The following is a 15307-nucleotide window of genomic DNA, read 5'->3' on the forward strand; positions in this document are numbered from 1 at the left end:
CACTATAAAACGGTTTTAATTAGGACAGACGGGACCCGTAATGGATCAAAAGCAAATTAATTAATTAATTAACCTTGTGTTGTCCACACAATCTGTATACTGCCCTTGTCTTCAGGGCCATCATCAAACCTCTAAATTAAAGCAACTTAGAATATTAATTTTAAACTCCAAATCTATTTAGCACGAAGAAGCAACCTGTGATTCATCCCAAACTGTGTGACTTTCTCTGGGTTTTCCCTCCTCACGGTGCAGAAAGACTGCATTTAATCAGGGGACACCGCTCGTTTTTATAGGGTCAAACATGACCCAAACACATCTTAGGGTCAAAAATGACACTAAGACAATCTTAGGACCCTAGTGGTGAACAGCCTTCATGAAAATATGAACAAGAACAACGTTTCCCTTTTTCTAATGTTGGGGGCCACTCTCGGAAAAGTCATCAAATTTCAGGTTGAAAAAACACAATTTAGAGTCTTTTCTCCGCTGTTCAACACTTATGGGTCTTTCTGACCCGTAAAACAACAGGAGGATTATTAAGTGAATAAATAAAAGTAGGAGGGGCGGAAGCGCGATTTAAAGGCTGTATTTCCGCATTTGCTGTGCGTGTAGCGCCACCTGGCGACGATAGAGTCGCAGTGGCACGCGCAGGCAGAAACATGGCGGCTCCTGTGCCTCGCTGCTCTGCGTACGACCCAAAGCTCAGCGTACTTGCCGAAATCCCCCTTTAGTCGGACGGAGCAGAACCGCCGAAGCTCACGTAAGTCGCGACTCAAGCAACATGTTGTGAAGTGACGTGCGTATTTCAAGGCGTGTGTGAAGCTTCATAGACGAGGGAGAGGAGAAAACTCGCCAAGTACACATGTACGAGGAATTTGTCTCGGCGCAGGTATTAACGTAGATCCAGTAAACAAGGAGAAAACTGTAAGAAGAATAGAACATACAGTACAATACAGTAAATACAATGTGCAGTGCAAATATGCGGTAGAGGTGGTCGACGACAAGTCAAATATTACTGTTATTACTGTTTATGTCAGCGACCCCCATCTGACGGAGACATGACTGGGTCAGGTCTTCTCAATGGAGCATCACTGCTTGTTAGAATAAGGTGCTTCTCTCATTTCCAAGAGAGTAGAAAATCACTTCATGAAATGTAAAACAAACCAAAACAACTTTAGAAATAGTATTTTGTCCTAAGTCTTACAAAAATCTTAATATTGACTTAGAAATTCCAACTATATTCTTGAAGAACATCGAAGATGTACTTATTTCCTGCCCCTAATACTCCTTAATAAGCGACGTTGTTTCTATTTTTACTTTATTTTTTGTGTGAATTAATCACATCACATCACACCTCGGATGGAGACGTGTGGCAGGATGGCCGACCAGTAACCAATATCAATATATCAATATCATATATCATGACTGCTGGTTTGATCCCTGCCACCCAAAGGAGGGTTGTATTTCAGCCTTACGCCGGTGACTGGAGGGTGGCTGGTATTATATCTACAGTGCCCACCATCTCTGCTATGGTGTCCTTGAGCAAGGCACTGAACCCCGAACTGCTCCAGGGGCACTGCACTGTGGCCGACCATGCGCTTGACTCCTCAAGTCAATTCCATTTGTATAGCCCAATATCACAAATTACAAATTTGCCTCAGTGGGCTTAACAGCAACACAACATCCTGTCCTTAGACCCTCTCATCATATAAGGAACAACTCCCTAAAAAAAACCTTTTAACAGGTAGAATAAAAATAGGAAGAAACCTCAGGGAGAGCAACAGAGGAGGGATCTCTCTCCCAAGATGGACAACGTGCAATGGATGTTATGTTTACACAATTTACACAATACAACACCGAAAGAGGATAAACAGAATTATAATGGACTCATAAAATGTATGATGAATATGATGCGCAGGAGGCCAAGTAATGTAAAGTTAAAAAAAAGAAAGAAAATGTGATGAGGGGAATGCCAGGCAGTGTCCAAGTGGCGACTACCATCACCATGGAGACTGGGCATGCACACAAGGGAGACTCAAAAGGAATCCATATGTGTAGGGAACTATAGTGTGTGTTTAGATAGGTGGGATATGCAAAAAAACAAAACAAAAAAGAAGATAAATTTCAGTTGGGCTTTGTGGTATTCTACTCTTCTCCCCCTCTCTGAAATCCATTCTTGCCCTGTGTTGTGCAGTGATCATGACCAGGTTGGCGGTGGTGTGTGGGGGATCAAGGGGCATTGGGCGGGCTGTATCTCACCTGCTGGCTGCAAAGGGCTGCAGGTTGGCAGTTGTTTCCAGGAACCAAGACACTGCCCAGGCCACTGTGGCATCTCTGAATGGAGGTACAGTGTCGTGCTCTATCATCTCGATATGTGTTTTTGATATTCAGTCGTTCGTTTTCGTGTAAGCACTGTGAAGTTTAAGGCAGAGAGGGCAAAGCTAAGTAGGAAGTCAAAGTAGTTTTTATTAATCACATGGTACATGGGTATTGAGAGTCATGGTTCACTTTTGCATACGTAATAAGAAGATATCGTGAAATGTATGTCAATATCATGTGAAAGTCCCTGTGATTACTGTGATAATGATATTTTCCATATCTCCCGACAGTGTTGTTCCCATATTTCACTCTCAAGCTTGTTTGAATAGCAATATTGTGTTGATGATTTACATTTTTGTGTAAGATATTACTATTTGAACAAGGCTGAGAGCGAGCTACAGGAACATCAAATCTCACTACACATTTACCGTGTGTGTGATCAATAAAAATGACTTTGACTGACCTCTTACTTAGTTTTCCTCATCTGTAAATTGTAAGAACAAAACTTGACATTTAGTCAAAATAAAATGTTTGGTAGCTTAAACTAGTGAACATAAACAGTATGCCAAATGCATAGACTCCTTCCATTCTTGATAGCAATTAAGATTTTGCATACATGTACAAATTACAGATTGTTTGCCTTCACAAAATCTATTTTTCAGCAAAAGAAAATTAAAGGTACTGTGAAGAACTGGCTGTATTTTTGACATGGTTTACTAACTCAAATACTTATCTGCCCTCTAGCTGACCATATGGCCTTTAGCTGTGATGTTTCCAAAGAGCATGGTGTCCAGATGACCTTTGAGACAATCCAGAAGACTTGTGGAAACATCTCTTATCTTGTGAATGCTGCTGGGATTAACAGGTGTGCAGACATCTCAGTTACGCATCCAGTGGATATGCTATATTTGCCAGCTCATTCATCAGATTAGTGATATCATTTAATGATGAATTTTGGACGGTTCTTATATTTGTTTTTGCTGCTGCTGTTATTTTATAGGGATGGTCTGCTATTGAGGACGAAGCCCGAGGATATGGTGGCTCTACTTCACAACAACTTGCTAGGAACCATGCTTACCTGCAAAGCAGCGCTACGGAGTATGCTTCTGGCCCAAGATGCAGCCATTGTCAATATAGGTAATATATGTCACTAACCGATGGGTAGTGTCCACATAAAATCACATGCCCGTCACCAGCCTGAATCCAATAGCAGCTGAAAATGTTGTAATATTACTGTAGTCACTAGGAGCTAGTGAACATCATTACTGATTTCTCTATAGTGGCTTTTTTTTAAAAAAAATCTCCACCGGGCGATAGCCTGAAGGGGACTAATCCCCGGTGTGAGAGTGCGCATGCCAAAAATTATGTCATCACATCTTTTGCGCCAAGTGCGAGGCTCCACAAGTTGTCTTGTTAGCATGGCCGTGCACCTCTGAATTTTTGTCGAGGCGCACGCTGCCCTTTTTGTTTCAAGATGGATGCTGATTCTAGTGGAGCTGGGGTGGCTGCCCACTTCATCAAACATCGAGAGATGGGCAACAATTTCGACTTGGAGGTAGGCAATTACAATACACAAATGCAATGTTTGGCTGTATGTCTGTGTTTATTACTGTTGCCAGGCAGCCTACTTTCCTTGACTTCTCTCTATTGTAGTTTATTTCACTTGTCTTGATAGCACGTGTTCTCTTTTACTTATGGTCAGAAGGTGACCACACAACAAAACAGGGCAAAGAGTTTGTAACAATTCTTTCCATATTGTGATATGCAGAACAAAGTAAACAAAGACCAGAAATGGTATCAAAGACAATGCCACATTTGAGTGGAGCTGTATCGCAGTTCCATACTATATATAGTATCATATCTATTGCTTAAAATTAGTAGAATGATTGCTATTATCAGTACTCATTTCACAAGCGTGGCATATTCACTGTTTTATATCTGTGATGGCCTGGCGGCCTGCCCAGGGTGTCTTCCCACCTGCCACCCAATGACTGCTGGGATAGGCTCCAGCATCCCCGTGACCCTGAGAGTAGGATAAGCAGTTCGGATAATGGATGGATGGATGGATATCTGTTATCATTTCCAGTTGTTTTGGTTTGGCTTTGTTTTGCAGGAGTTAATTTGTGACATAGCAGAGTAGCTGGCACTGTGCTTTGTTTGCCTTATCATAGGATTTTTTTATGGGGGAGCTTCATTACAATTGCAGTCTTCTTTATTAAAGGATGACGGGGCAGGATGCACACAATTGACGCCACTAAAGTTCTGCATCCTGGACGATCCGATGTCTTCTTCATCACCAGGCACACTCTCGCCATCACTGTCGACATCACTGTCATTTCAGTGGGCAATGTTCCATTGAGACATTATTTGGCAGCTCTTCACCCTCTGTGAAGGACTCATGATCTTCCCTGCCTCATCTCTCCATCCAGTCAACTGATCCAGGCCTGCTTTGCCCTGTGTCATACCATCCCCCCTGTCCTGAACCCTCAGCATCTCCATGCACCCAAGGTTTGAAAAAGAGGCACACCATAGATGATGTCCCTTTGATGAAATTGACACACCTGAATCTGGCCAATACTTTTTTGCTAATTTTGGGACATGCTGAGCTGGCAGTAATTGGGCGCAATGGAGGCACAGTTGTCAGTGGGAGTGGTGGGGACTGTTTTCAATTACAGCCTTTATTTCTTTTAAAAGCAGCACGCTCTGTCATGGCAAACCACCAATTTTGTACTGGACGGCTAAAGTCCAAACTGGGTAAGGCAGAAAAGCTTCTCCCAGGAGGAAACTGATATCCTTTTTCGTGAGGTGCAGTTGCCAAGCGCGCATACAACAGACATTAACACCAATTCCAATGTGATGTGAGACAACATGCAAACATGATTATTTGACAGGCTACCATTTAAGGTGTCTCCGTTCTCACTACCGTCTTTCTCTCTTTCCTGCACATTCTATGAACAGCGTAGGAGAGAGTTGTGATCACGGATCAATTAGCCTAAGCAATCAGTTCGTTCTTTCAGGTTGAATGAGGTTAACTGAAATATTGAAATCTCTGTCAACGTGTTGGTTTCCACGTGTAATGATGCACATTGACTGTTTTATGTTGGAATCACAATCAGAATCATGTGTATTGGCCATGTAGGTTTGCACATACATGGAATTTGACTCCAGTTTCATGGCTCTCTCAGTGCACTTAACATAGACTAACAACACAACAATCTTCAGATATATGCACAAGGATGGACTTATACAGGTGAAATAAGAGGTGATAAGGTGCAATGGTGCAGAAAATATATCAGAGATGCTGAAATAGATGTTAGCAGGTTACTTACATACATGCCTGAGGTAGATGGACATGACAGTGTACCAGTATATGTACAATGTACAGTATTTACAAAATTGGTTGGATTTATTTGACAGTGTTAAGCGTTCATTTGAATGACAGCCTGTGCAAAGACACTGTTTTTATATCCGGTTGTTTTGGGGTACAATGCTCTGTAGCACCTACCAGAGCGAAGGAGTTGGAACAGGTTGTGACCAGGGTGTGATGGGTTTGCAGTGATGTTGCTTGCCCGTTTCCTGAGTCTGGAGGTATATAAATCCTGAATGGAGGGCAGGTTTGCACCAGTGACTTTCTCTGCAGACTTAACTGTCCATTGTAGTCCGTCCCTGTCCTGTTTGGTGGCCGATCCAAACCAGACAGTGATGGATGTGCAGAGAACAGACTGATTATTGCAGTGTTAAACTGAATCAGCAGTTCCTGAGGCAGGTTGAATGGAGAAAGGACATCCTCTGCTGGGCCTTTTTGTTGATTGTGTCTATGTTTGATGCCCACCTTAGGTCCTGGGAGATTGTGGAACCCAGAAATCTGTAGGTTTTCACCGTAGACATGGTGCTGTTGAGTATGGTGAGGGGGGGCAGTGTTGGGGGATTCCTCCTGAAGTCCACTGTCATCGCCACTGTTTTAAGTATGTTCAACTCCTGGTTGTTATGGCTGCACCAGAGGGCCAGCTGATCAATCTCCCATCTACAGTGCATCCAGAAAGTATTCACACCCCTTCACTTTCCCCACATTTTGTTATGTTACAGCCTTATTCCAAAATGAATTAAATTCCTTTTTTTCTCATCAATCTACACACAATACCCCATAATGACAAAGCGAAAAAGGTTTTGTAGAAATTTTTGCAAATTTATTAAAAATAAAAAACGGAAATATTGCATGTACATAAGTATTCACACCCTTTACTCAGTACTTGGTTGAGGCACCCTTGGCAGCAATTACAGCCTCAAGTCTTCTTGGGTACGAAGCTATAAGCTTGGCACACCTATATTTGGGGTATTTCTCCCATTCTTCTCTGCAGATCCTCTCGAGCTCTGTAAGGTCAGATGGGCAACATCGCTGCACAGCTATTTTCAAGTCTTTCCAGAGATGTTCAATGGGGTTCAAGTCTGGGCTCTGGCTGGGCCACTCAAGGACATTCACAGACTTGTCCCAAAGCCACTTCTTTATTGTCTTGGCTATGTGCTTAGGGTCGTTGTCGTGTTGAAAAGTAAACCTTCGCCCCAGTCTGAGGTCCTGAGCGCTCTGGAGCAGGTTTTCATCAAGGATCTCTCTGTACTTTGCTCCATTCATCTTTCCCTCTATCCTGACTAGTCTCCCAGTTCCTGCTGCTGAAAAAAATCCCCACAGCATGATGCTGCCACCACCATGCTTCACTGTAGGGATGGTATTAGCAAGGTGATGAGAGGTGCCTGGTTTCCTCCAGACATGACATTTGGCATTCAGGCCAAAGAGTTCAATCTTGGTTTCATCAGACCAGAGAATCTTGTTTCTCATGGTCTGAGAATCCTTTAGGTGCTTTCTGGCAAACTCCAAGTGGGCTGTCATGTGCCTTTTACTGAGCAGAAGCTTCTGTCTGGCCACTCTACCATAAAGGCCTGATTGGTGGTGTGCTGCAGAGATGGTTGTCCTTCTGGAAGGTTTTCCCATCTCCACAGAGGAACGCTGGAGCTCTGTCAGAGTGACCATCGGGTTCTTGGTCACCTCCTTGACCAAGGCCCTTCTCCCCCGATTGCTCAGTTTGGCTGGGCGGCCAGCTCTAGGAAGAGTCCTGGTGGATCCAAACTTCTTCCATTTATGAATGATGGAGACCACTGTGCTCTTCGGGACCTTCAAAGCTGTAGAATTTTTTTTGTACCCTTCCCCAGCTCTGTGCCTCGATACAATCCTGTCTCGGAGGTCCACAGACAATTCCTTTGACCTCATGGCTTGGTTTCTGCTCTGACATGCACTGTCAACAGTGGGACCTTATATAGACAGGTGTGTGCCTTTCCAAATCATGTCCGATCAATTGAATTTACTACAGGTGGACTCCAATCAAGATGTAGAAACATCTCAAGGATGGTCAGTGGAAACAGGATGAACCTGAGCTCAATTTTGAGTGTCATAGCAAAGGGTGTGAATACTTATGTACATGCAATATTTCAGTTTTTTATTTTTAATAAATTTGCAAAAATTTCTACAAAACCTTTTTCACTTTGTCATTATGAGGTATTGTGTGTAGATTGATGAGGAAAAAAAAGGACTTTAATCCATTTTGGAATAAGGCTGTAACATAACAAAATGTGGGGAAAGTGAAGGGGTGTGAATACTATCCGGATGCACTGTATATGCAGACGATGCAAACTTCAGGAGTTTAACAGACGGGAAGACAATGATACATGTGCAAATATTTCGTTTTGTGATTAAAAAGGTTTAGGGCAGGGGTGTCCGGGTGGCGTGGTGGTCTATTCCGTTGCCTACCGACACAGGGATCCCCGGATCGAATCCTCATGTTACCTCTGGCTTGGTCGGGTGTACTACAGACTCAATTGGCCATGTCTGCAGGTGGGAAGCTGGATGTGGGTATGTGTCCTGGTCGCTGTACTAACGCCTTCTCTGGTCAGTCGGGGTGCCTGTTCGGGGCAGGGTGGGGGGCGGACTGGGGGGAATAGCGTGATCCTCCCATGTGCTATGTCCCCTTGGTGAAACGCCTCACTGTCAGGTGAAAAGAAGCGGCTGGCCACTCCAGGTGTATTGGAGGAGTCATGTGGTAGTCTGCAGCCCTCCCCGGATCGACAGAGGGGGTGGAGCAGTGACCGGGACAGCTCGGAAGAGTGGGGTAATTGGCCGGATACAATTGGGGAGAAAAAAAGGGGGGGGAATTATCAATGAAATAGGCCCACATAACATACACAAAAGTGGCGTGGGTGATTTTGGATAAGTCTATGCTTAGTGCTTCTGCACCTGAAGCCTGGAAACTACCACACAATGTCTGCGTCTGCGCTAAGACGTGGTCTGATCAGGCGGAGACGCAGGCATTTGAACGGCATGGCTCGCAGGTGTTTGACAAGGAAATACATAAAAAAAAAAAAGACCGGTAAAAGCATAGTTGCAATGAGAAATCAGGAGAGTTACATTAGTAGTTTGGCAGCAGATGACGGGTGCCGGTATTTAGATAAACTTGGGGGTATTGGTGACCAATGTTCTTTTAGCTGAACATCGGAACGGATTAATGATCCCACTCAGTGGCCGGAAGTGTCGTATGTAACTATGGTACCTCGAGTCTCCAGGGACTGTAGTGTGGCGAGCTGGTGTGGAAGATGGCGTCGAGAGGCGGATATGTATCTCTAACGGCAGCTCCCTTGTCCCATACATCGCACGACCTCGGGAGTGTTCTTTCATTTGAATGGTTACTGAACAGTGGTTTAACCTCCCGATGTCCCTTCTAGAAACATTAGTCTTAGTCATGGTCCAACAGTCAGTTAGTAAACTGGTCATCTACTTAGCCTGAGTCGAACCCCAAACATCAACACAACCATGAAAACCAAAACATGAAAAGAACATTTGAACGCATAAAAATACATTAATCACAACTCAGCTAGTGGAGAGAGAAGTTTTGATTAGTCATTGTTACTAGAATGATTTGCACTCGTTATAGCCATAATTGACGTGTCATAATGAATAATGACGGCGTCCCGGAGCAAGACCCTGAACTCCTCAGTGCTCCCAATGAGCGGTTGTTATCTTGCATACCTTGCATAGTTGACATGCCATCGGTGTATGAGTGTGAGTGTGTGTGTGTGTGTCTGTGTGTGTGTGTGTGTGTGTGTGTGAATTCATTAATTGTAAAGTGCTTTGAGTGGCTGTTGCAGCTAGAAAAGTGCTATATAAAATGCAACTTGATTGATTGATTGAAGTTAACCACCCCATAATCCTTTGCGCTCCCCCAGCACAGACAGTCAGAGCGACCGCCTCCTCTGGTAACTACAGTAGATTTCTGTCATCTGTGACTTTTTCCCCCGAGATAGTTGTATGTAGCTGCCTTCTTGATCTGTCCACTTTGTTTACTTGACTGCTGTTAATGTGGATCCTGGCAATGGGGGAATAGAGAGAGAACATAATCCGGGTGCCAGTGGATCCTTTTACATGAAGTCCTGAATCAGAATCAGAATGATTAAGGCAAAGGATAAACTATGTTGTATATTCTACTGTATCAACTGAACAGATTCATCTTTTAACTATTCAGTCGTTAGGAATTATAAATGTATTTGATTAGTACTATGTAGAAAGTATAACTCTAATATGCCCTCCTGTTAATAATGCAAAACTTTGTTGCAAAACTTCGTTCCCATGTCCTCTCCCCCTTCAGTAGCCTGTGCTAGCTTTTGACAGGTGCTTTGACAGCTGGTACTGAGAGATGGGTGTATTATCATGATGCTAGTTTTATTAACCTTTTAATTTGCATTCCAATGAGGACAACTAACACTTGGGAGACTTAGCACTTCGTAGAGCAGGGGATCCAAATCGTTATAGCCTACTTTGTATATTATGTAGCTATGTTTTGTATGTTATGTAGCTTTGTATATTAAGTAGCTGCGTTTGCTACTTTTATGCAACCACTGCAGTTGGTGCGCTGATATTACATTGACTGAGGTCTTTTTCCGATCTACCAATTTCTTTGCTTTTTAAGACTTTATTGTGTAGCATATTGTGTACATCCATCCGTTATGTAGTGTGATCCTCCCACACACTACGTCCCCCTGGCGAAACTCCTCACTGTCAGGTGAAAAGAAGCAGCTGGCAACTCCACATGTATCGGAGGAGGCATGTGGTAGTCTGCAGCCCTCCCCAGATTGGCAGAGGGAGTGGCGCAGCGACCGGAATGGCTCCGAAGAGTCGGGTAATTGGCCAAGTAGTACAATTGGGGAGGAAAAAGGGGGAAAAATGTAAATATCTGACTGCATATGCATGTCAGTGGTCTATTCACATGTTGGATGATTCTAATCACAGATAGATAGGATTTTTAGGATTAACATTCATTTTTTTCGGTGATAATTTTAGGGACGCTAGCCTCTTAATAGTGCCGCCTATGGCTGAGCTACGTTTTCTTACAGTTGTTTTATGAATGAAAATCAATTAGCAGAGCAGCCATTTGCCTTGATTGATTTTATATCATGAAAACTGTAACAGTTAAACACATTTGATGTCTTTTAATAAGGGCTTTGAAATTATGACAGCCTGATCTCTGTCTTTTTAATATTAGACTTGGTCGCTTTTGTGCGACAGTCCGCCAAGGAGGCTGTACATCCACAGACTGACAGGCAAAACGTTTTTATTAGGGAGATTTTTTTTTAGCATGAGCGCTACATATATATTTTTTCCATATTTCCCATTCAATCGACTTGGGCGCTGCACAAAAGTCTTATAATGGCAGGAAAAATACTGTTTTTTCTGTTTGTGTATCCCTTTTTTCGCCTACCCGTCCCCCAGTAGGTGAAGAAAGGGGTGGTTTATCACCAAGTTGAACACCGGAGAAGGGGAGATATGGCCACCTGGCGGGGAGATCTGCACTCTACTGAGTGCTCTCCTCTTGTTTTACATGGCTTCAAATGGTTTCTGCCTGCAAAAAGTTACTAATTTTTCAAATATTGTCTCATTCAGGCTTCCCTTTCTAATTCAAATTTTCTTTTATGCAAAGTAGACTGATTGAATAAATGGAGTATATAGAAGTATTTTTGTGTCTTTTTTTTTTCTTGGCAGGTTCGGTAGTTGGGCTTAAAGGGAATGTTGGCCAGAGTGTCTACAGTGCCAGTAAAGCAGGCCTGGAGGGCTTCACACGTTCACTGGCCAAAGAGGTCGCTTCACGCAATATCAGGGTCAACCTGCTCGCTCCAGGTACAACTGCAAACTACTTCCAGCTTCGCTCTTTTCTACCTGCTTCCCCAGAGTCCAACTACAATGGCTTTTCTTTTCTCTTCTCACCTAGATTTCTGTCACTCTCCCTATTTTTTGTAAATTCTTTTGCCGTTTCTTGAACTGGTCCTTGTCCTCTCTCACTTTTAGGGTTCATCCACACTGACATGACAGCAGGACTGAGGGAAGAGGAAATGGTGCGTGCTGCCACCCCCCTGGGGAGGTTTGGTAAGCCAGAGGAGGTTGCCCAGGCTGTCCTGTTCCTTTTGGAGTCCTCATACATTACAGGACAGGTCCTGGTTGTGGATGGAGGTCTGCAGCTGGCCATGTAGAGAAGAAGAGATTCACCCTGCTGCAGCTCACTACCAGGATGTCTAATTACCCATAATGCCTTGTGATGCAGGTTTTGATCAAATTGTGGAACAAAGGGTTGGCGTTCCCTTGAGCTTTGGCACTGAATGGCAGTTGTTAATGCCAGATGATAGCGCATGTTTCAGTATCAGCTGGATGCATTATGGAACTCCTTGTTTGGCAATACTATTATGCTAAAAATAACTTTGGTCATTGCACTGAGTGGACACAAAAAACGGGGCAAAGTTTTATCACCTTTTTCTTTCTGTTTCTGTTCTTTCTATTTCTATCCGTTGTGAAATTTAACAGGGCAAAGTTTTATCACCTTTTTCTTTCTGTTTCTGTTCTTTCTATTTCTATCTGTTGTGAAATGTTGTGCCATAAGGTAGAAGGTAAGCCATAAGACTGGATGAGTAAATGCTGCGTAGGGGTACATCACTATCCTAAATCATCCGTTTGCCAATCAGAATCATCAAAGAAACAAACCTTTCAGTTTCTGACTGAGACTCTTCCACGTGCAAGCAAATTGTGAAATTGCATACTTGGTACATTTCATTGGAGGCATGCAATTACACATCAGCCCGAGAGTTGCCCTCTGCTTCAGCTTTGCGGCCTGCCCTGCACCTCTTTTCCCCTTGGTGCTGAGTCACTCTGCACAGCCACAGCGAACGCGGGGCCGGCTTGTGTGACAGTCCATCATGACTAACGCTGTTGACTCCAGAGTGTCTAGCCCACTTCAGTCCTTCGTGCCCTGAGGCCTCTGACTTTGATCAGCGGATTTAATGCTGTTACATTTTCTGTGACTGTAAGGCATTCTGTCCTTACCATAAGCTCTCAAGTTTCACTCTCTCATTTCCCCTAAGAGACCCCCACACGGCCGACACAAGCCTCCTCACTGCCAGAGGCGCCCACCTCTGGAGGGGCCAGGGGAGAGGGATTGGTGAGGGTGGACTACAGCTGGAGGGAATTAGAGATGGGAGGGAGGTATTTTTAGCTCTGGGAATGTTTTGAGTGTCCTGTTACTGGTTTGGTCCCGCGGTGTGGATGGATGAGGTTGGAGGTGACTGTCACGCCCAATGCTGAGAATTGGAACGCTGTGATCTCATCTGTTATTTCCCCCCATTCCTCAATGAAACATGCTCTGTTAACCCCTCCACACCATGCCACTAAACTATAGAAAGCATGGCCCTATCAAAATAGTGTCAACATTATCATCGGTACTCTTTAAGAGTGACATTGTTGTAGATGTGGTTGATACTGCAATTTTGAGCAATGTCCGTGGTATTGCTTTTGGTAGAGTCTTCCAGTCAACAAAAAACATCTTGCCCTGTCTTCATAGGGTTTGATTTTATTATTTCTCATAAACTAAAATAATATTAGGAGAATAATCCATATACAGGCACAGATTGGCATAGAAATGAACAAAGTGTGATATTCATGTTTTGTGTGACCATAGTAACTGTCAGCTGAAGCATGCTCTGAACAGACACAGGTAAAGATGCCCATTTGGTATAGTATTACAGAGGTGACAAAAATAGTGGAGATATATGTATATGCCTTGTTTTGCATTTCTCTCCCACTAAGAATGTCGGCTACCCCTAATTAAGAGAAAAAAAGTGGTGCTTTTATAGATCCCGGTAAAAGTTATTTGGCACCATACGTGTCCAAAAATAACATGCACATAAATTGTTTTGGCTGTGTGTGTGTGTGTGTGTGTGTGTGTGTGTGTGTGTGTGTGTATATATATATATATATATATATACCTTTTTAAAACACTTCATGAAACAGTAAAGATTATGTGTTATTGAAAGTTTCAGAAAAGAATGGTGATATTCTTTGTCAAGTTCGCTGGGAAAATACATGGTCTTACTTTTTTTTTTTCTTGTACAAAAATAAACGGTCAATCTGCAATGTGTGTGGCAAACACACTGAAAACCTTTCACGTGGCTCCCTTTTGAAGACATTTCAATTACCAGCGGCACCCCCATAAATGGTCAAAGAAAATAAAATCTCCTGAATGAGCCACCATCCTGGAAGTTTTCAGCATCGTCATCACCATCATCATCATCATCATCGTCGTCACCTTTGCCAACCTATCATTCACATCCTCTTCTCAAATCAACTTGTAGGTCGATGTCCACAGTAAAAACTTGCTGCTTTTCTTCCGCTTCTGACAATTACCACAGATAACGAAATTTAAGTTCGAAAAATGTCTCGTGTAGCAGACAGACACACTATCACTCCTACTGCCTGCTTCTGAGCCTGTTTCAACCCACATACCTCCTTCTGCTACCCATTAATCAACTGAGAGATCTCATCCATGTGCCATCTATCATTTGACAAACAATCTATTTCTGCAAACCTTTTTTTGTCACTAAAAAAAGAAAAAAAGAAAAGAAACATATAAGGCCCGGCCTTGTGCAATATCTGTCGTATGGTGCTAATCAGGGATACAGTTCAACTACAGTTCACTGCTCTAACTATAACCAGACACTGTAGATACATCTGTGCTGTGTTACATAAAGCCCAGGTACACTACACATCATTGATGCCCACATAATGGAAGAAATACTGGTGTTCTGGGTTCCCTCCTTCCTCACCCAAGTCACAAGACACGTCACACAGCTGTGATGCTCTGAACAGTTTCTCAACTTTCCGATGAGTCCGAAGCTGTCTTTTCTCTCGCGTATTACTGCCCGTGCTCTCAGTTGGTGGAGTGACACTAATACGTACAGGGTTACATTCTGTGTATTGCAAATGGCACCACTTCAACATGCATAATAATTCCACTTTTCATTTCAATGTTAAACCCTCTGTTTTTTACCTTCAACAGAAATGAGATATCTCAGGCACTTAACAGGTGACCCATTGCAGAACAGGGTGTACCATGTAGTTAAGGAAACGTTAGAGGACATTAATCAACAGTCTTCCCGGAAACCGCTAAACACCTCAGTGATCCTTTTGGAGAGCAGGTCCAGTTGATAAAATGAAACCCGGGGATCCATATTTGATTGATGTTGTAATATTTTAGGATTTGAAATACTATACAACACTGGAAAACAAGGGCCGCTGTACTGGCTCACTCAGCACACCAACTGACTAGCATCTGTGACCTCGTCATAGAATCCCCAAGGCAGTCATAAAGTATCAGTCTTAGGCGTGTTGGGAGCCGGGGGCTGGCGGAGCTGGGGGCAGGGGACTTTTTTGGGTCTCAGGATGGTATTCGCTACCCTCCTCTCAGGTCTCTACAGGTCATCACTTTCCACCAGGCCACCGGGCTGCAGGGGGCTGGAGTCGGGGAAGAAGGCTGCCTTTACATCCAGCCCTCTCTCTGTCAGCGCAGCGTAGCGACTAGTGGAAGGGCGAACTTTCTTAGGTTTGGGGAGGTTGGGCTGTTGCCACTGAGCT

At 43.5% G+C, this 15307-nt stretch overlaps 2 protein-coding genes across 2 annotated transcripts in view; one reads left to right on the forward strand and one right to left on the reverse strand.

Annotated features, from left to right (window-relative positions):
* Positions 1–691: 691 nt before the first annotated feature.
* cbr4 (carbonyl reductase 4) lies at positions 692–13082 on the forward strand. Its single transcript, XM_056278034.1, has 6 exons — positions 692–757; positions 2192–2341; positions 3061–3181; positions 3317–3453; positions 11396–11530; positions 11699–13082. Exons 2-6 carry the CDS (start codon positions 2197–2199, stop codon positions 11878–11880), a joined length of 720 nt encoding a protein of 239 aa, XP_056134009.1. The 5' UTR covers positions 692–757; positions 2192–2196; the 3' UTR covers positions 11881–13082.
* A 149-nt stretch (positions 13083–13231) lies between these two features.
* The window catches only part of palld (palladin, cytoskeletal associated protein), a 143044-nt gene continuing 140968 nt past the window's right edge, over positions 13232–15307 (reverse strand). Inside the window, exon 21 of the mRNA XM_056278031.1 lies at positions 13232–15305. Coding sequence (XP_056134006.1) covers positions 15145–15305 — 161 coding nt within the window. The 3' untranslated portion in view covers positions 13232–15144. The remainder of the gene's footprint in view (positions 15306–15307) is intronic.

This window comes from Lampris incognitus, chromosome 3 (assembly GCF_029633865.1).
Source record: "Lampris incognitus isolate fLamInc1 chromosome 3, fLamInc1.hap2, whole genome shotgun sequence".
NCBI classification, from domain to species: Eukaryota; Metazoa; Chordata; class Actinopteri; order Lampriformes; family Lampridae; genus Lampris; species Lampris incognitus.

Excerpts from the sequence above, each read along its gene's own strand:
- cbr4 (XM_056278034.1), top strand. The coding sequence starts at position 2,197 with ATGACCAGGTTGGCGGTGGTGTGTGGGGGATCAAGGGGCATTGGGCGG. Across the intron at positions 2,342-3,060 it reads TGTGGCATCTCTGAATGGAG|CTGACCATATGGCCTTTAGC; the intron begins GTACAGTGTCGT and ends TCTGCCCTCTAG. Across the intron at positions 3,454-11,395 it reads TGCAGCCATTGTCAATATAG|GTTCGGTAGTTGGGCTTAAA; the intron begins GTAATATATGTC and ends TTTTCTTGGCAG.